This window comes from Chiloscyllium plagiosum, unplaced genomic scaffold (genome assembly GCF_037043375.1).
Source record: "Chiloscyllium plagiosum isolate Xiang-an unplaced genomic scaffold, Cpla_swu_hap1 HiC_scaffold_53X, whole genome shotgun sequence".
Lineage (NCBI taxonomy): Eukaryota > Metazoa > Chordata > Chondrichthyes > Orectolobiformes > Hemiscylliidae > Chiloscyllium > Chiloscyllium plagiosum.
In genome coordinates, this window is record NW_028270191.1 from 15,055,238 (window position 1) to 15,075,340 (window position 20,103).

The 20,103-nt window shown below is 45.2% G+C and overlaps 1 protein-coding gene across 2 annotated transcripts in view; it reads left to right on the top strand.

Annotated features, from left to right (window-relative positions):
- The first annotated feature begins 7,461 nt into the window (after positions 1-7,461).
- The window catches only part of LOC122543361 (STE20/SPS1-related proline-alanine-rich protein kinase-like), a 128,546-nt gene continuing 115,904 nt past the window's right edge, over positions 7,462-20,103 (top strand). For both annotated transcript variants that reach the window (XM_087985457.1, XM_043681985.2), the window contains exons 1-2: positions 7,462-7,601; positions 7,736-7,854. In XM_087985457.1, the coding sequence (XP_087841583.1) occupies positions 7,782-7,854 (73 nt within the window). In that variant the 5' untranslated portion in view covers positions 7,462-7,601; positions 7,736-7,781. The remainder of the gene's footprint in view (positions 7,602-7,735; positions 7,855-20,103) is intronic.

Genomic DNA, 20,103 nt, shown 5'->3' on the forward strand with positions numbered 1-20,103 from the left:
TGATATTGGAGGTCATATACCTTAGAATATCTTACCGAGGCATGATCACTACCTCCTTAGAAAACCTCCATGCGACCCGTGTGGAGGCATAACATGCAGCTTGATTGTTAAAGTATCTGCCTCAGTGAGGTAGTGCACTGGAAATCAAGCCCCACTACTCCTAATGTCATCACAAACGTTACAGGTGCTATCCAATAATGCAAAATTCCCCAATTTATCTACCAGATAGACCCAGATGAACAGAAAACACAGACAAGGTTTATGTGCTTAACAATGACTATTTGTTACAAATAAATAGCGATGAATTATTGACATATAACTCTACTAGTTAAAACTCCAACCCTCTTCTAAACCTTCCCCTACACACACACACAAAAAATATTGCTTTAATGGTGGGGGGGAAAGAACAGGGGAAGCAATTCAATGGCCCCAGTCACGGGGTTCACTGAGGTAATCAGCACACCGATTGATCTTCACGTGGCTGTGCGGTCACATGGCTATACAGCTTAGAGGGAACAGTGGTTGTCTGCCTGCCTGCCTGCCACATATTTTGTTGTTTTCCCCAGCTACGTCCACAATATTCTCCTCAAAAATGCATAAGGAGCCTGATGTCTACCACCTCCCACCAGTCTTGGACCTCTCAGCCTCATTATGAGCCAGTACTTCCTGCAATAAAAGGAAGATTGAATATGTTGGAAGTGGCTGCAAGAGCAATTAGTGATCATACATGAGCAACAGAGGTGACCCCAGTGAGTGAGTAGTGTGATGATACTATGGCTTTAAGAGGTGTATTTTGTCCTTTTTTAGACACAAAGAAAGGTTAAGACAGAGGTGAAAAGCGGTCTGCTCAAAGCTAATAAACAGCTTGTGAGGTTTTGGGGTTTTTTTTTAGTTGGATCAATAAAAGCAGCCTGAATGGGTGGGGTCAAGCACCCACAGAACCAGGATTTTTTTTAGTTTTAGCCTTCAGTAGCAGTTGCTGGGGTGTTGAAGCAAGATGTGGATGCTATTATTCCTCTCTCTGTTACAGCTAAAAGCTGGGGTTCTCTTCCTACCGCTAGAATTGCATGTGAGACAATCTAATTGACTGAATTTACTTTTGCCAAGTGTGTGTTTATGGCATACGGCTTTATTAGAACAGCTAATTAGTAGTAGTTAATGTATATATTATTTTGTTAAGCATTTCAATAGAGTTGTAGTTAAGCCAATTCTTTTCTGTTCTTTTTATTATTTTGTCGGTATTTTATCTTTTGTGTAAAAATTAAATGTGTTTTGCTTAAAGTTGATAGTTAGACCAATCGAATTGCATCTGGAATGCAATGCCTTACATTTACCTTTAAAACAAGAAAAGGTTAGGCTGTAGGCTACCTTCTTAAACTTTCTCAAGGGGTTTAGGTCTGGACCATAATAGTGGGAAATGCAATAGTTAATAATTGTAGAGGGTTATGTGAGTGTCATTGAGTGGAGTGATGCTGAGGGTTGTAGTTAATCACCCTTAGTGAGATGCATGTTCAGTCACCCTTCCTACCTTGCTGCTGACTCACTGGGATCACCGCACCTCCTCTAGTACTCGTGTATAATCACTAATTGCTCTTGCATCCACTTGCATCATATTCAATCCTTCTCTTTATTGCAGAAAAACTGGCCCACAAGAAGGCTAGGAGGTCAACCACCAGTGGGTGGGATGGCAGATATTGTTCTCCTTGTGCACTTTAAGGAAACAATTGTGGTGAGGCAGAGTTAGTATGAGTGATGGCCCTGCGAATGTGAGGTAGCAAAGAGAAGATGGTGTAACTTACCCTCGCAGAGCTCTGGAGGTTATGACCTTCAATCAGCACTCCTGGGCATCATTTTTCACAGAGAGCCAGCACTGATACATGGTGCTATCGCTGCCCAGGTTTTCTGGGTCTGGTGGGCGGGCTCCTGTTGCAGTCATCCATGAAGGGGACTATTACCCTATCCACTAGCATCTCAAAATCTTTCTCCATGAAAAGAGGAGACAGCTTTGTTTTCCTCTGCTCCATGTGTTAAGACTTTAGAGGCGAGCACCAGTGTGTGAAGGTAAGTTCCTGGCTTGCAGCATCTAAAGTTGTGTCCAACTGGGCTTTAAATAAGGTGCAAGAGTCTTGACAGCTGGACAGTCCTAGTCATGGCAAGCACTTCTGTCTCACTCACTGTGTGATTTGCCAAGTAATACACCCAAAACCTTGCTTGAATAAATAATTTGCTGAGAAGCCTATGATTGTCTGAGATAGTGCCCTAGGCCTTGGCAGGGCAGAAATTATGTCAGGAAATTTGCTTGCTGCCATTCTTTAACTTGGAAGGATAATCCCGGCCCTATCTCTTATGAGGGGTTTCTATTAAATGCCTTCTAGAAGTTATTTCTTCAAAATATCCAAACACTTAGCTATGACCTATCTCTTACAACTCTGTGCTGATTCTCTCTGTTCAACTTAAAATGTTCAAGGTATTCAGTCACTCTATCCTTCAACTCTAGAAATTTCCAACAATAGATGTTAGGTAACTGGTCTACAATTACTGGTTTCTCTCTCTCACCAGTTTTAAATAACAGAGAGAGAAACTGAAGGAAAGGTTCCCAAATCAAGAGAACACCGGAAGATAATAGATAATCTGCAATTTTTGAACCTGTTTCCTCTAAAGTCCTGGACTGAAAATCATTTGTGTTAAGATTTGTCACTTTTAAGTGCATCTTTCTGTTAATTAATAATTTTGCTTATGTTAAATTTGGTGAGTTCCTAGCTCTGATTCAGAATTTGTTTCCCTGGGATGTCCCGTATACTACCCTCCTCTTCTACTAACACATTGTAATTATTTAACATAAATGCTACTTCATTTTTTTTAACTTCCAATAGCACCATTCCCAAGGTACCAATACTTCTCCATTTGTTCCTGATAGAGAAGTGTCAAGAGAGTAGGGACTGTTTTCACAGTCAGGAAAATTACCAAGCCAAGGTCTCAGGTTGAATGTAATTGGTTAAAAAAAAACAGAGGAGAAAGTGAGGTCTGCAGATGCTGGAGATCAAAGTTGAAACTTTATTGCTGGAACAGCACAGCAGGTCAGGCAGCATCCAGGGAACAGGAGATTCGACGTTTCGGGCACAGGCCCTTCTTCAGGAATGAGCAGAGAGTGTTCAGCAGGAGAAGATAAAAGGTAGGGAGGAGGGACTTGGAGGAGGGGAGTTGGAAATGTGATAGGTGGAAAGAGGTCAAGGTGAGGGTGATAGGTCGGAGTAGGGTGGAGGCGGAGAGGTCAAGAAGAAGACTGCAGGTCAGGAAGGCGGTGCCGGGCTGGAAGGATCCGGCTGAGACAAGGTGGGGGGAGGGGGGATGAAGAAACTGGTGAAGTCCAAGTTCATCCCCTGCGGTTGGAGGGTTCCCAGTCGGAAGATAAGACGCTCCTCCTCCGACCGTCGGGTTGTTGTGGTTTGGCGGTGGATGAGTCCAATGACCTGCATATCCTCGGTGGAGTGGGAGGGGCAGTTGAAATGCTGTGCCACAGGTTGGTTGGGTTGGTTCGTCCGGGTGGCCCAGAGGTGCTCCCTGAATCGCTCCGCAAGTAGGCGGCCTGTCTCCCCAATATAGAGGAGGCCACACCGGCTGCAGCGGATGCAGTAGATGATGTGGGTGGAGGTGCAGGTGAATCTGTGGCGGATATGGAAGTTTCCCTTGGGGCCTTGGAGAGAAGTGAGGGGGGAGGTGTGGGCGCAAGTGTTGCACCTCCTGCGGTTGCAAGGGAAGGTGCCGGGAGTGGTGGTTGGGTCGGTGGGGGGTGTGGATCTGACAAGGGAGTCGCGGAGGGAGTGGTCTCTACGGAAAGCTGATAGGGGAGGGGAGGGAAATATATCCTTGGTGCTGGGGTCTGTTTGGAGGTGGCGGAAGTGACGGCGGATGATGCGCTGTACATGGAGATTGGTGGGGTGGTAGGTGAGGACCAGTGGGGTTCTGTCCTGGTGGCGGTTGGAGGGGCGGGGCTCAAGGGCGGAGGAGCGGGAAGTGGAGGAGATGCGGTGGAGGGCACCGTCGACCACGTCGGGGGGGAAATTGCGGTCCTTGAAGAAGGAGGCCATCTGTGTTGTACGTATTTTGAACTGGTCCTCCTGGGAGCAGATGCGGCGGAGACGAAGGAATTGGGAGAATGGGATGGCGTTTTTACAGGGGGCAGGATGGGAGGAGGTGTAGTCCAGGTAGCTGTGGGAGTCGGTAGGTTTGTAGTAGATGTCCGTGTTGATTCGGTCGCCTGAGATAGAAACAGAAAGGTCTAGGAAGGGGAGGGAGGAGTCCGAGACTGTCCAGGTGAATTTGAGGTCGGGGTGGAAGGTGTTGGTGTAGTGGAGGTTTGTAGTAGATGTCCTCACTGGTCCTCACCCTGAACAACTTTTCTTTCCAATCCTCCCACTTTCTCCAAACAAAAACCGAACTGGTCCTCACCCTGAACAACTTTTCTTTCCAATCCTCCCACTTTCTCCAAACAAAACACCACCAAACCATCATCTCCCAGACCGTCCATAACCTCATCACCTCAGGGGACCTCCCATCCACCGCCTCCAACCTCATAGTCCCACAACCCCGAACCGCCCGTTTCTACCTCCTGCCCAAAATCCACAAACCTGACTGCCCCGGACGACCCATCGTCTCAGCCTGCTCCTGCCCAACCGAACTCATCTCGGCATACCTCGACACGGTCCTGTCCCCATTAGTCCAAGAACTCCCCACCTACGTTCGTAACACCACCCACGCCCTCCACCTCCTCCAGGATTTCCGCTTCCCCGGTCCCCAACGCCTCATCTTCACCATGGACATCCAGTCCCTGTACACCTCCATCCCCCATCACGAAGGACTCAAAGCACTCCGCTTCTTCCTTTCCCGCCGTACCACCCAGTACCCTTCCACCGACACCCTCCTTCGACTGACCGAACTGGTCCTCACCCTGAACAACTTTTCTTTCCAATCCTCCCACTTTCTCCAAACAAAAGGAGTAGCCATGGGCACCCGCATGGGCCCCAGCTATGCCTGCCTCTTCGTAGGGTATGTGGAACAATCCATCTTCCGCAACTACACTGGCCCCACCCCCCATCTTTTTCTTCGCTACATTGATGACTGTATCGGCGCTACCTCGTGCTCCCACGAGGAGGTTGAACAGTTCATCCACTACACCAACACCTTCCACCCCGACCTCAAATTCACCTGGACAGTCTCGGACTCCTCCCTCCCCTTCCTAGACCTTTCTGTTTCTATCTCAGGCGACCGAATCAACACGGACATCTACTACAAACCTACCGACTCCCACAGCTACCTGGACTACACCTCCTCCCATCCTGCCCCCTGTAAAAACGCCATCCCATTCTCCCAATTCCTTCGTCTCCGCCGCATCTGCTCCCAGGAGGACCAGTTCAAAATACGTACAACACAGATGGCCTCCTTCTTCAAGGACCGCAATTTCCCCCCCGACGTGGTCGACGGTGCCCTCCACCGCATCTCCTCCACTTCCCGCTCCTCCGCCCTTGAGCCCCGCCCCTCCAACCGCCACCAGGACAGAACCCCACTGGTCCTCACCTACCACCCCACCAATCTCCATGTACAGCGCATCATCCGCCGTCACTTCCGCCACCTCCAAACAGACCCCAGCACCAAGGATATATTTCCCTCCCCTCCCCTATCAGCTTTCCGTAGAGACCACTCCCTCCGCGACTCCCTTGTCAGATCCACACCCCCCACCGACCCAACCACCACTCCCGGCACCTTCCCTTGCAACCGCAGGAGGTGCAACACTTGCGCCCACACCTCCCCCCTCACTTCTCTCCAAGGCCCCAAGGGAAACTTCCATATCCGCCACAGATTCACCTGCACCTCCACCCACATCATCTACTGCATCCGCTGCAGCCGGTGTGGCCTCCTCTATATTGGGGAGACAGGCCGCCTACTTGCGGAGCGATTCAGGGAGCACCTCTGGGCCACCCGGACGAACCAACCCAACCAACCTGTGGCACAGCATTTCAACTGCCCCTCCCACTCCACCGAGGATATGCAGGTCATTGGACTCATCCACCGCCAAACCACAACAACCCGACGGTCGGAGGAGGAGCGTCTTATCTTCCGACTGGGAACCCTCCAACCGCAGGGGATGAACTTGGACTTCACCAGTTTCTTCATCCCCCCTCCCCCCACCTTGTCTCAGCCGGATCCTTCCAGCCCGGCACCGCCTTCCTGACCTGCAGTCTTCTTCTTGACCTCTCCGCCTCCACCCTACTCCGACCTATCACCCTCACCTTGACCTCTTTCCACCTATCACATTTCCAACTCCCCTCCTCCAAGTCCCTCCTCCCTACCTTTTATCTTCTCCTGCTGAACACTCTCTGCTCATTCCTGAAGAAGGGCCTGTGCCCGAAACGTCGAATCTCCTGTTCCCTGGATGCTGCCTGACCTGCTGTGCTGTTCCAGCAATAAAGTTTCAACTAAAAAAAAACAGAAACAAGGAAGGAGACCTGGGTTCAAGTCCCACCTGCTCCGGGGTGTGTAATAACATCACTGGACAGGCTAGTTAAAAATTATTTTTAAAAATGCAAGAAGTTCTGAAACAGATTGCACTGTCTGAAAGAGTTGTGGAGACACGTGCTCGAGTAACTTTCCAAAGGAAATTAAATGTATGCAGTATTTGAAAGGGCAAATATTGCAGGGCTGTGGAAAAAAAGATAGGGAATGGGATTAATGTGGACAATTATATTTGCGCGTGTGTACATGTGATGGGGAGGAGAGGCAGGCAGAGAGGGCCTCTGTAGACCTGCTTGGAGCACCAGCTCCTTCAGGCTGCTGCCAGAACGTCACCTCAGCGCATTTATACTGTTTGCTACTCATCCCCTGCTCTGTCTGTGGGAACTGAGAAGCTGGAGTTGGCCTCCAACAGTTATTCTTAAGTCACCATTAACAGACTGAATTGACTACCTTATTCCACCTCTAGAAATAAGCCTGGAAATGGAATCGAGTTGGATATTGGCCTGGAGCACTATTTTCAATGCCCACCTGCACTGTTTCTGCTCTGAGTAGGATCTTAAAACCATCCCCCAGAATCAGGTATTTCGTGGGCTCTTCATGTAGTGATTCGACCCCATCTTAAGTGATCTGGGAGCAGAGGAAGAATTTGAAAGTAAAAATCCACTTTGGGCAGTGCTGTAAAATGGGGGGGGGGGGGGGTATGGATCAGTTGCCCATTATATAAAGTACCTGATTTTTAATTCCATTGACTACAATGGTATTGGACAATCCTGGTGGCTTAGCGAATACTGCCTGTTTTGTGTCACTACCGGAGATGAAGTTCTATCCCAGAATGTGATGCCAGAAGCAGCAGAAAGTGGCTCTGAAGGATTTCCCACCCCAAAAGGAACTCTGCTTCGCTGCAGCAACTCCTGCCCTCGGACAGATTCTGACGGTTCAATCACCATCCATTACTTTCGAAACTCCAAGTTGACAGAGTCGCGTTTCGCGCAACTACTGTTGCTATGGAGCAAAACGGGCATGAGATATATCTGCATCATTTGGAGCCCATCACAACACGACCACTGATGGTTGTCCGCTTGTATTCTGAGGTATGTATGTGCGTTAAACAATCAGCTAGACTGTGCCGGTCCCTATTGTACTCTGAGGTGTATGTGCTGTGTCTGTGTGTGTGGCTGAGCCTGAATAAAGTTGCTGAGCGCTCTCTCTCTCTCTCTCTCTTCAGCAGCCTGTCGGGCTCTGACTCTCGCCGCATTGTGACTCACAGCGTCATGGCGGAGGAGCTGTTTGCCGGGTCCCAATGGCCAAATGCAAAAGATGCCTACGAACTGGAAGAAATCATCGGTCAGTCTCTTCCGAATCGTTTTAACTAAAGGTGGCGCGCCTGAATATATGTTACGGTCGCGACAACAGGGGGGAAAAAAACTCTCCCTTTTTTTTGTAGTTTTATTTCAGTCTGGTGTGCGGCATTATTCATCCTGTGCGATTTCAATCCCTGCATGTGCCCAGGCTGCATTATTCACTGGGTGCAGGGGGACTGCGTCTTTTTTTATATAGATAAATCGGTGCTGCTTGTAATAACATTGAGGGAAAAGAAAGAACACGGCTTTTCGTTTTGATTTATCAGTTTCTTGGGTAAAGATCCCTCCTACAAATGAATGTTCTAGCTATGTATTTAGGGGTCAGGATGTGCAGCTTGGGATGTTTTGCGTTGCTGTTTATTTTTCTCCACTAGGTTGATCCGGGCAATGAATGAAATAAGTTAAAACATGTTGGAAGTGACTGCTCGCTGTTTGTCAACCCCCTCTTGACATATTTGCAGAGCTGCGACATGGCTCCTAATGTCAGATGAAATATTCTGTAACAGGCTTTTACACTTGAGGCATTTTTTTTTGTAAAACTGTCAGCTGATGCCTGGCATCATATCAAGCATAGTTTAAATGTTTATACAAATCACAACCTATTATTCTTGTTTTATTTGGGGGGGGGGGGCGGGGGAGACAGGTGGTCCAGAGCCTCTCTCGATGCATATTTGCATAACACTGAAAGACTTTGAAAGATTTGATGAAAAATAGCAAAAGATTTCCTTTTGGTTAGTGATTCAGCAAAGAAGGGGACGCAAAGTTCAGATTGTCATGCCAAAAAATGAAGAGGAAAGTTGCCCAATTTCAATTCAGAGTATTGTCAGCACATCGAATTCTTTGTCATTATTGTGGTTGATATACTTGAAAGTGAATTAGTTTTATTTTTGAAAAGTACTTGAAGAGGCAAAATATAATAGGATATGAGGAAGGAACAAGGAAGTGAGGTTCGAGGAATTAGCTCCAGTTGAGGAGCCAAGAACATCACAGACTTGATGGCCTGAATGTAGCACAGAAGGAAGCCACTTTCTCTGATCGCATGATTGAAGCATAACCGAGCATCATGCAAAATGTGACTGGGTTCCATTCTGTAGATTTGTAATGTTACCTCTCCCTGTTTTTTCATCAAAAAATCAACTTTCACTTTCTCAGTGTTCAGGTATTGTTTTATTGTGTTTGCTATTTTCTGCATATTTTTGGCAGCAAATGTCTAGAATAAATACAGATACAAAACTCTAAAATGAGCCTTCCAGGAATATTGTTACTTCCACTGTTTGCTCTGTTGGCAAAAAATGGAGCCTGACATATCAAAAGATTCTAGTTTCTAAAACCTGGTTTGCACCGAGTTGGTTGATCTCATCCCTTTAGCTACAATTGACCTTGTTGGTGCCACGATTGGGTGTGGCCACAATGCTCATTGTGACTGACCAAGGGGACAAGCACTGTCCAATGGGTGAGCACAACTGGATCCCAGCAGAAGTCACAATGCTCAAAAGTAAAGGGAGGGGAAGAAAGTGTAGAAAGTCAGTTGAAGTGCTAGTTGCTGTCTCAGGCTTAAAACTGTAAGAACATGCAGTTATTTTGTTGGTGACATCATTATATTACCAACTGTTTGTCTTGACTCATTTGTGAACTTCTGACTGTTAGGATTTTTAAAAATTATGTTATAGAAGTTTGTACTATTGTGGGTACACCACCTGCGTGAAATTATTCCTCCAGTCAATATGGCAGCTACTGAGTTAGTATTTCAGAGTTGTTTTCTCTGGGCTTAGACATGTCTGGAGATTTTCCCAACAGCCCTGTCTTCAATACGCACTATGTCAGCATGATTTCACAGAGTGCTGGATAATGCCTTATATTCATAGTGGCTAAGGATCAAAATCAATACTTATCTAACTTTCTTTTTAAATAAAATTAAATTTCAATTAAATATTGGGAAGAATGAACTATTGTCTTTAGTCCCCACCGCAAATTCTGCTCCCTAGCCACCAAATCCAACCCTTTCCCTGGCAACTCTCCAAGCCAGACGGTTGGCAACCTTGGTATCATATTTGATCCCAAGAGGAGTTTTCAACCACACATCTGTGCCATCAATAAGACTGTCTATTTCCAATTCCATAATTTTGCCCTACTCTGCCCCTACCCCAGCTCTTCTATGCTGAAATCCTTATCCATGCCTTTATTTTTTTTTAGACTTAATTAATATCCTGTTGGTTGGCCTCCCACTTTCTACTCTTTGTAAACTTGAGCTCATCCAAAAATCAGTTGCCTGTGTCCTAACTCAAACTGTGTCCCATTTACCCATCACCCATGTGCTCAATGACTTTAGGTTCTGTAAAAGCAACACTTGATTTTAATTTTTACATTTGTAAAAATCTTAGTCATTTCTTCTCCAATCTTTGTTAGCCTGACAATCCTTTTGAGATCTCTGCTTCTCGAAGTCTGGCCTCTTCAGCATTCTGGATTATACTGGTTTAGCGATGGCGGCTGGATCTTCAGCTGCCTGGATCTGAAGCACAGACAGACATTATTTTTCTAAACTTCCGCACATCTCTACCTCTCCTCCAAGACACTCCTTAAAATCGGCCTCTTTGTACAAGCTTTGGTCATTTGTCCTAATATCTCTTTGTGGTATTGTGTCCTTTTTTGTTTTAGAATGCCACTGTAAAGCATTTTCGGGTGGTTTTATGTAACACCTTAGTATTTTCCTTGATGTGCTTTCTTTTCCTTGATCCACTTTCTCTCAAAGGTGTTTGGATTTCATTCTGTGGGTGCTAAGCACTTTCTGGTAGCTTTGTGAAATGACAAAGGTTGTTTGATCATGGAAAGTGTGTCTCTCTCTCTCTGTCTCTCTCTCTCTCTCTTTGTGTAAAAAAAGTTACCCCTCAGGTTTCTTTTTATTCTTTCCCCTCTAACCTTAAACTGATGCTCTGTAGTCCTCAATTCCCCAAACCTGGGAAAAAGGCTGAGTGCATTCACCCTAACCATGTCTCTCAGACTTTATACACTTCTATAAGATCCCCCCCAAGATAAGTTGCCATCCAATACCATCCACCAGACTTCCAGGCAGTGCATTCCAGACCCTAATTAGTAAAGTCGTCATATTCTTATCACGGAATAGGGCTGCTCTCATTAGAGCGAGTGAGATGACATGTGACTTAACTCGAGGGTCTCCATACCTCAGGCGAGGGGAAAGGTTGAGAAGGAGAGTCTTTTATGGTAACCTCAGCCGGCGTGTACTTATGATTTGCATGGCTTGGGACTTTATCTGAATTTATCTGACACATTCCTGATGAAAGGCTTATGTCCAAAATGTTGATTCCCCTGTTCCTCGGATGCTGCCTGACCTGCTGTTCTTTTTCAGCCCCACAATTTTCGACTTTATCTGAATAGTTGGGAGTGGGAGGGAAAGGGGCTACAGCAAGCAATTCAATAGTGAAAGGGATCACTGTTAAATCTTGTTCTCATTAAGCACCCACAAAATGTACTTTACAGCTGGCTCAGATCAAGATCAGGATCTGGTTCCCCTCATTCCCCAGCCTCTGCCATTTAGTCTGTGTGTGCTGATACCAATTGTATACCATTGTTTGTATTCCAACTGAGGTCTATTAGCTCAGCATAAATCATGTTGGAACCTTCTTGCTCTGTATAGTTTGGAACTACACCAGTGTGGTGCTTTTACCTGCTGAGGTACTGGGGAGAGCTACGGATTATAAATGCTCTTACAATGGCTGCCATTTAATATATACAAACTGGGACAAAATAAAAAATAGCTCAGTACAGTAGGTTTTATGTTGTATGTGGCAATTGCTGTTATTGATCTGTAACTGGATTGTTAAATAGATCACAAGTAGATTGCACAGTACCAATAACAACAGAAGCTGGAAATGTAGACTTTCCTACATCTCTGTCAAGTTTTGAAATCCCTTTCAAATATTGCCATCAGCAAATGACTTGAGATTCAAGCTGGGAGGTGTTGGCCTTTGTAGCACATTGGTGCCATATAGTGTTCAGACATGATTTCATGCCCCTAACTCCAATGTAATAAACTCCAGATCTTTTTGCTGTATCATTGGATAGACATTGATTATTGCAGGATGACGCAGCACAGAAACGGACCCATTCAGCCCATTAAATCAGTTCCGATATTTTTACCTACATGAGCCACTCAATTGAATTCTACTCTCCTGCACACTCAACTGCTCAGTATTATTCCTGTTTTTCAAACAGCAGTTTAAAAAACTTATCTATGGACTCCATATCTATGACAGTTTATGGCAGAGAATTATAAACTCTAACCCTTGTTCTTTAAAATGTTTCAGCCTCCCCTTTAATTATTTCTGTGATTATTGTCTTGTCAATGTAGAAGAGAGGTTCAGGCCTAGGTTTAGATCCTTTACTCAAACTGTCCTGCCCACCCATATACTCAAATCTGAGGGCTCTTGTGGCTCAGTGATAGTGTCCCTCTCTCTGAGCCAGGTTCAAGCCCCACCTGCACCAGAGGTGTGTAACAGCATTTCTGAACAGGTGTATTAGTAAATGTCCACTCAAGATTGCAATTGCCAGTCTTTCAGAGAAAATGAATGTGTGTGTGGTGTGTGTGTCAGCATACCTGTATATAGAGTTGGTCTGAGCTGTGTGTAGCTGTACACCACTGTGTATGTAGATCAATGTGCATGCATTTGTACTGCAGGTCTAATTTAACCAGAATTTGAGTGAAAATTATTAATCAAAAGGAGAACTTCTGTTCAGTTTGCAAACATGGCGGTCATCCTTCAGTCCTTGCCTTTCCAAATGTATATAAATGCTGTCCTTCAGAATCCCCTCCAACAATGTACCCACCACTGATGCACAGCTCACCAGTCTATACTTCCCTGGCTTTTCCTTATCACCTTTCTTAAACTGTGGCATTACATTAGCAAACCTCCAGTCTTCTGGCACCTCACCCATGTCTGTCGATGATACAAATACCTCAGCAAGGGGTCCAGAAATCACTTCCCTAGCTTTCCACAGAGGTCAAGGGTACACCTGATCAGGTCCTCGGGATTTATCCACTTTTATGCGTTTCAAGACATCCAGCACTTCCTCCTCTGTAATATGGACATTTTTCAAGATGTCACCATCTATTTCCCCACATTCTCTATATCGTCCAGTATCTCCCCCTATCTCTTGCGGCTCCACACATAGGCTGTGTTACTGATCTTTGAGGCGCCCTATTCTATCCCTAGTTTACCCTTTTGTCCAAAATGTATTTGTAAAATCCCTCTGGATTCTCCATAACCCTATTTTCCAAAGCTATCTCATGTCCCCTTTTTGCCCTCCTGATTTCCCTCTTAAGTATACTTCGACTGCATTTATACTCTTTGAAGGTTTCACTCGATCTCTCCTGTCTATACTTGACACATGCTTCCTTCTTTTTCTTAACCAAAATCTCAATTTCTCTAGTCATCCAGCATTCCCTGCACCTACCAGCATTTCCTTTCTCCCTATCAGGAATATAGTGTCTTTGGACTCTCGTTATCTCTTTTTTTAAGGCTTCCCATCTTCTGGCCGTTCCTTTACCTGTGAACATCTGCCCCCAGTCAGCTTTTAAAAGTTCTTGCCTAATACTTGACTGAGGGCTGCTGACAGCTATGAGAAGGAGAAAGTGAGGAGTGCAGATGCTGGAGATCAGAGTTGAGAGTGTGGTGCTGGAAAAGCATAGCAGGTCAGGCAGCATCCGAGGAGCAGGAGAATCAACATTTCAGGCATTAGCCCTTCATCAGGAATGAGGCTTGTGGGCCTGAGGGCTGAGAGATAAATGGGAGGGGGTGGGGTTGGGTGGAAGATAGCTGAGGATGCGATATGTAGATGAAGGTGGGGGAGAAAGTGATAGGTCAGAGAGGAGGGTCGAGCAGATGGGAAAGGTGATGGACAGGTCAGGAGGGCGATACCAAGTTGGAGGCTTGGGACTGGGATAATATGGGAGGAGAGGAAATGAGGAAACTGTTGAAATCCACATTGATCCTGTGTGGTTGCAGGGTCCCAAGGCAGAAGATGAGGCGTTCTTCCTCCAGGCATTGGGTGGTTAGGATTTGGCGATGGAGGAGGCCCAGGACCTGCATGTCCTTGACGGAGTGGGAGGGGGAGTTGAAGTGTTCTATCGGGGGGGGTGGGGTTGGTTAGTGCGGGTGTCCCAGAGATGTTCTCTGAAATGATTCGCAAGTTGGCGTCCTGTCTCCCCGATGTGGAGGATACCACATCGGGGTATAGTAGATGACATTGGTGGAGGTACAGGTGAATTTCTGGTGGATGTGGAAGGATCCTTTGGGACCTTGGATGGAGGTGAGGGGGAAGGCGTGGGCACAGGTTTTGCACCTCCTGCAGTGTGCGGGGGAGGTGCCGGGAATGGGATGTGGGCTGGTGGGGGGTGTAGACCTGACAAGGGAGTCGCGGAGGGAATGGTCTCTCCGAAACACTGATAACTATGACAAGCTTGCTTCCTTTGTGTCTGTCCTAAACGACAAGGCAAGACAGAAGTAATTTGAGTCTTGTATTTTTGGCTGAGGGGAAAAAGTATACAAAGGTAGTAAAGGGAAGGGATTCTGTGAGTATCCAGGTTGACTCCGAGTAAGTGAGTGCTATGACAGCTAGTGAACAGGCTGGAGATATAGCCTGGTGTGTCCCTGAGCACACAGTGTCCTTACTGCAGCATTACTGTGAGAGTTACCAGTACAGCCTGAGGTGGGGCATTGATGAGCAGAAGTGTCCTGTAACTGAATCGGAGATGTGCCATGAGGGTTCTCACAGGCTGGCACATATTGGATGCCAATGTCTGTGGATGTGGGGTATCTGTAGCTGGTGACCATGGAGCGTGTCCTGAGATGTTGGTACCTCGTGTCCAACATGGAGGTTGTTTGGAGCAAGCAGTGAGCTGAATTCACCAGGTAACCACTCTGATTTCTATGGTGAGAATTAGAGTCATGGAGTCATAGAGATGTACAGCATGGAAACAGACCCTTCGGTCTAACCAGATATCCCAACCCAATCCAGTCACACCTGCTAGCACCCTGTCCATATCCCTCCAAAGCCTTCCTATTCATATACCCATCCAAATGCCTCTTAAATGTAGCAATTGTACCAACCTCCACCACTTCCTCTGGCAGCTCATTTCATACTCGTACCACCCTCTGTGTGAAAAAGTTGCCCCTTAGGTCTCTTTTATATCTTTCCCCTCTCACCCTAAACCTATCCCCGCTAGCTCTGGACTCCCCAACCCCAGGGAAAAGACTTTGTCTATTTACCCTATCCATGCCCCTCATAATTTTGTAAACCTCTATAAGGTCACCCCTCAGCCTCCGAAGCTCCAGGGAAAACAGCCCCAGCCTGTTCAGCCTCTCCCTATAGCTCAAATCCTCCAACCCTGGCAACATCCTTGTAAATCTTTTCTGAACCCTTTCAAGTTTCACAACATCTTTCTGATAGGAGGGAGACCAGAAATGCATGCAGTATTCCAACAGTGGCCTAACCAATGTCCTGTACAGCCGCAACATGACATCCCAACTCCTGTACTCAGTACTCTGACCAATAAAAGAAAGCCTACCAAATGCCTCCTTCACTATCCTATCTACCTGTGACTCCACTTTCAAGGAGCTATGAACCTGCACTCCAAGGTCTCTTTGTTCAGCAACACTCCCAAGGACCTTACCATTAAGTGTATAAGTCCTGCTAAGATTTACTTTCCCAAAATGCAGCACCTTGTATTTATCTGAATTAAACTTCTTCTGCCACTTCTCAGCCCATTGGCCCATCTGGTCAAGACCCTGTTGTAGTCTGAGGTAATCCTCTTCGCTGTCCACTACACTTCCAATTTTGGTGTCATCTGCAAACTTACTAACTGTACCTCATGCTCGCATCCAAATCATTTATGTAAACGACAAAAGTCGAGCACCCAGCACCGATCCTTGTGGCACTCCACTGGTCACAGGCCTCCAGTCTGAAAAACAACCCTCCACTACCACCCTCTGTCTTCTACCTTTGAGCCAATTCTGTATCCAAATGGCTAGTTCTCCCTGTATTCCGTGAGATCTAACCTTGCTAATCAGTCTCCCATGGGGAACCTTGTCGAATGCCTTACTGAAGTCCATATAGATCACATTGATTGCTCTGCCCTCAAAAAACTCTATCAGGTTTGCGAGACATGACTTCCCATGCACAAAGCCATGTTGACTATCCCTAATTAGTCCTTGCCTTTCCAAATACATGTACATCTTGTCCCTCAGGATTCCCTCCAACAACTTGCCCACCAACGTCAGGTTCACTGGTCTATAGTTCCCTGGCTTGTCCGTACCACCCTTCTTAAACAGTGGCACCATGTTAGCCAACCTCCAGTCTTCCGGCACCTCACCTGTGACTATCGATGATACAAATATCTCAGCAAGAGGCCCAGCAATCACTTCCCTAGCTTCCCACAGTGTTCTCGGGTACACCTGATCAGGTCCTGGGGATTTATCCACCTTTACGCGTTTCAAAACATCCAGCACTTCCTCCTCCTTTGCAAGATGTCACCATGTATTTCCCCACAGTCTATATCTTCTATATTCTTTTCCACAGTAAATACTGATGCAAAATACTCGTTTCGTATCTCCACCATTTTCTGCGGCTCCATACAAAGGCCGCCTTGCTGATCTTTGAGGGGCCCTATTCTCTCCCTAATTACCCTTTTGTCCTTAATGTATTTGTACATTTCTTGGCATCTAGTTCGTTTAGTGAGTTTGGGAAGACAGAAAGCTGAATATTAATGAGGTGAGTTGAATGTCAGTAAAGCATTTAACAAGCTATAATCTCCCTTAATTGACAACTTGCTACTGCCTAGCAAGAAACTCACCATGCTGCTTGCGAAAAGCATAAAAAACGCTGCAAAATACTCCCGACATCAAAATGGGCCTTGCCGGACTTCTCATCAGAATCTAACACAAATCTCACCATAGCCCAACTTTTTTATTTCAATTTGAGTAATTTGGAATGTCTAAACACTAATGGGAATCCCTTCCATTTATGTAAAAACAGATACGGTGTAAGGACGACACATTGCTGGATTGGGAGGTTAGACTGTACCCTATTCCTCACCTCCCCTCCCCCCAAGATTTGTTTGCAAGTGAGGACATGCCCTGCTTCTATTGTCACTATCTAAATAGTTTTTTCATTAGCATCTTCCATTAGTTTACATTAGAGATACAGCCCAGCACAGAAACTGGCTATTCGGCTCAACCAGGCCATGCCAACGTTATGGTCCACTTGAGTCTCTTTTCATCTTTCCATCTCCAAACCTACATTTGTAACCCTCTATTCCCTTCTCCCTTAGTATATTGGTCTAGCTATCTTTTAAATGCATCTGTACTATTCACTTCAAACACTCCCTATGGGAGCAGCACTTAACAGTAACTCCTGCTATTCTCTTCATATCTCCTTATTCCTCCCTCTTTAGAAATTCTATATTTGGGTATTTTTAAATCATTCCTTCTCCAATTAGATAGATAGACTCATGAAGGGAGTCAGAGACCTAGTGTGAGGGAATGAAGGAGCATACTGTAATAAAGTCCTTTTTTCTCATTTAATAAATATTTTATTCTTAACAATATATTGACAGAGTCTTGTGACTGTGTACAATAATAGACCTCCACATTTAAAACTAAATGCAGGGTCTATCTAGCCAGGTTTCACTCTGGGAGCTGACTTATGGAGTATTATCATCAGCTGGGATCATCATAACAATATGGAGGTGTGGTCAGAGAGGGAGTTTGAAGTGTTTGCCAGAGCTGAAAATGTGTTGCTGGAAAAGCGCAGCAGGTCAGGCAGCATCCAAGGAGCAGGAGAATCGACGTTTCGGGCATGAGCCCTTCTTTAGGAAGATTTATGAAATGTTTGCCAGTAAAGCAGTGTAGAAGAAAGGAACACCATAACCGAAAACAGCAGAGGAAGATAGCAGATAACATAAGAAAGAAAACTGAGAACAGAAAAACAACAAGGAGAAAGAAAGGGGCAAGGAAGCGAGAAACAGTTTGTGAGGGGAAATTTAAATGATATAAATACAGCAAAAAGACTGTTTTCTGTTTTATATGCATCCTATAATGTCTGTCAGAAACATCTGAGTGTTTATGTAGAATGAATGCAATACTGTTAACTATTGTGTGGACAACCACAATAGCCATTTTGTATATTTAATAAAATCCTTGCATGGACTAAAGTGACAATGCAGCAAAATAAATTGGAGAAATGTTTTCTTTGTTTCTGTACATTCTTTGGTGCGCATATCCATAATATATACTCTGTACTAAATAAATAGGGCTAATATATGTAGGGAATTCAAGCAATTTGAAACTTCCCATCAGGAAAGTAGAAGCACGGAGTCTATTCATGTTGTTTAGGTATAAAATGTCAGCCTTTTCTTCTGTCTGCCACTGTGACAATTATTTAGTTGCCAAGATCTGAGATGCTGTGACAGACAGGCCCACACGGGAATGATTGAGAAGACATTTACAACTAGTCTTTCTCCTTTTTCTAACAGACACACCATGAACTCTGCAAGTTTTGCTTGACAGCCTATGCCAATTGAATCATCAGCTATGAGTCATTTGACTAGTTTAACCATTCCAACACCACGTTTTGTTTAACCCTAAACCAAAGAGAGAGGGGGAGGGGCAAAATTGCCAGAGAGGGGACAGGATTTTTTTTTGGAAAAGGAATCTGCTGATGGCAGAAATTTCTAGATTTTGCAATGTAAAAGACAGAAAGTACTAGAAATGCACAACAAGAGGTCAGCATCTGAAACAAAAGGCAGGCTCATATTTGAGGGAAAGGGTTGGCAATGAAAGTATTATGCTCTTTTCACTTTGTAGATGCCAAGTGACTCAAGTATTTGAAATACTTTCTCTTCACCTTTTATGATTTACAGCATATGTAATTTTTTTTTCTTTTTTAGATTTGTGACTGGAAAATATTTTAGTGAGTAACTTGTCAACAATGAAGTCAGGAGCTTCCAAGTACGCTTCACAGAAAAAGTACCTTCTTGTCTCCTTCAAGTCACAAATTGTTGAGTCTGTTTGTAACCTGTGGTCTTTTGCAGCCTGCCCTTTTTATCTTGGGGTTTGTTGAAAGGATATTTGGACTATATCGTAAAGTCACATGTTGTGATGGAAGTTCGCACCTTGTAGCTGTGGTACTCCACACTAGTGACGTGAAATTCTGAGGGAGGTGAAGCTGAGGAACAGGAACCCCTCCTGTGGTCCCAGACAATGGGACAGCCTTGTATGTGCATTGCAATTCCAGTGTTTTCATAGATTCCCTACAGACCATTTAGCCCAATATGTCCACACCGATGTTCCGAAGAGTAACTCACCCAGGTCTCTGGCACTGTGAGGCAGCAGTGCTAACCACTGAGCCACCATGCCGCCCATATGATTTAGAATCTTTGTATATACTTAAAGGTGACTTTTATGAGTGAAATATATTTTTGAATTCCTCTCAAAAATCTTTCGAAAGACAAAAAAATTCCAAGAGACCAGCAGCCCCATTATCTCAGTTATGAGAATAGCATCGCAGCATCTGAGCGGTCACTGGTGGTAGCTATGCAGAGCTTCACAGCTGCTGTCAACCTTGCTCGGATTTTAAACAGGACCACATGAAGTGAAAGTGACAAAAAGCTTCTTTCTTCTCAATCGGGTGCTGGCCTATCACTAACAGTAACTGAACAAAACAAATAGCATGCTAGAGGTCTGTGGTTCAGGCTTATTGGGAAGAGGCACAATTACAGTATATGTTGCTGGGAGTCCCAACAGTCTGTCTGGAGTCTTCAATTACTCTCTATTACAAGAATGTTTTGACAACATTAGCAATGTGATCTTTACACTCAATTGCTCCCCTCCTGTTTCAAAGGTGCTGACTCATTGCTGGAGTGGTCAGTCCCCTGGGTGTTGGTATCTCTTCAATACTTCACTTACTGAAGTGGCCATTTTTAATCCATGAGGCCAGGCAATGCGCGCTGCCATGTTGGTTGCCTGTTTAGTGCAGACTTTTAATTTGTTGCTGTGTAATGTAAAATGGAACAATATACAACTCAAAATTACTGAGATTCTGTGTGGAAAAGCTGCCATAATACCTTTCAATAATCTTTTAAAAATTGCACACAAGCTCATTTCTACACTTGGGCATGGCACTCAGCCATTTACATCAGGAAGACTTTGGTTGATTTGAA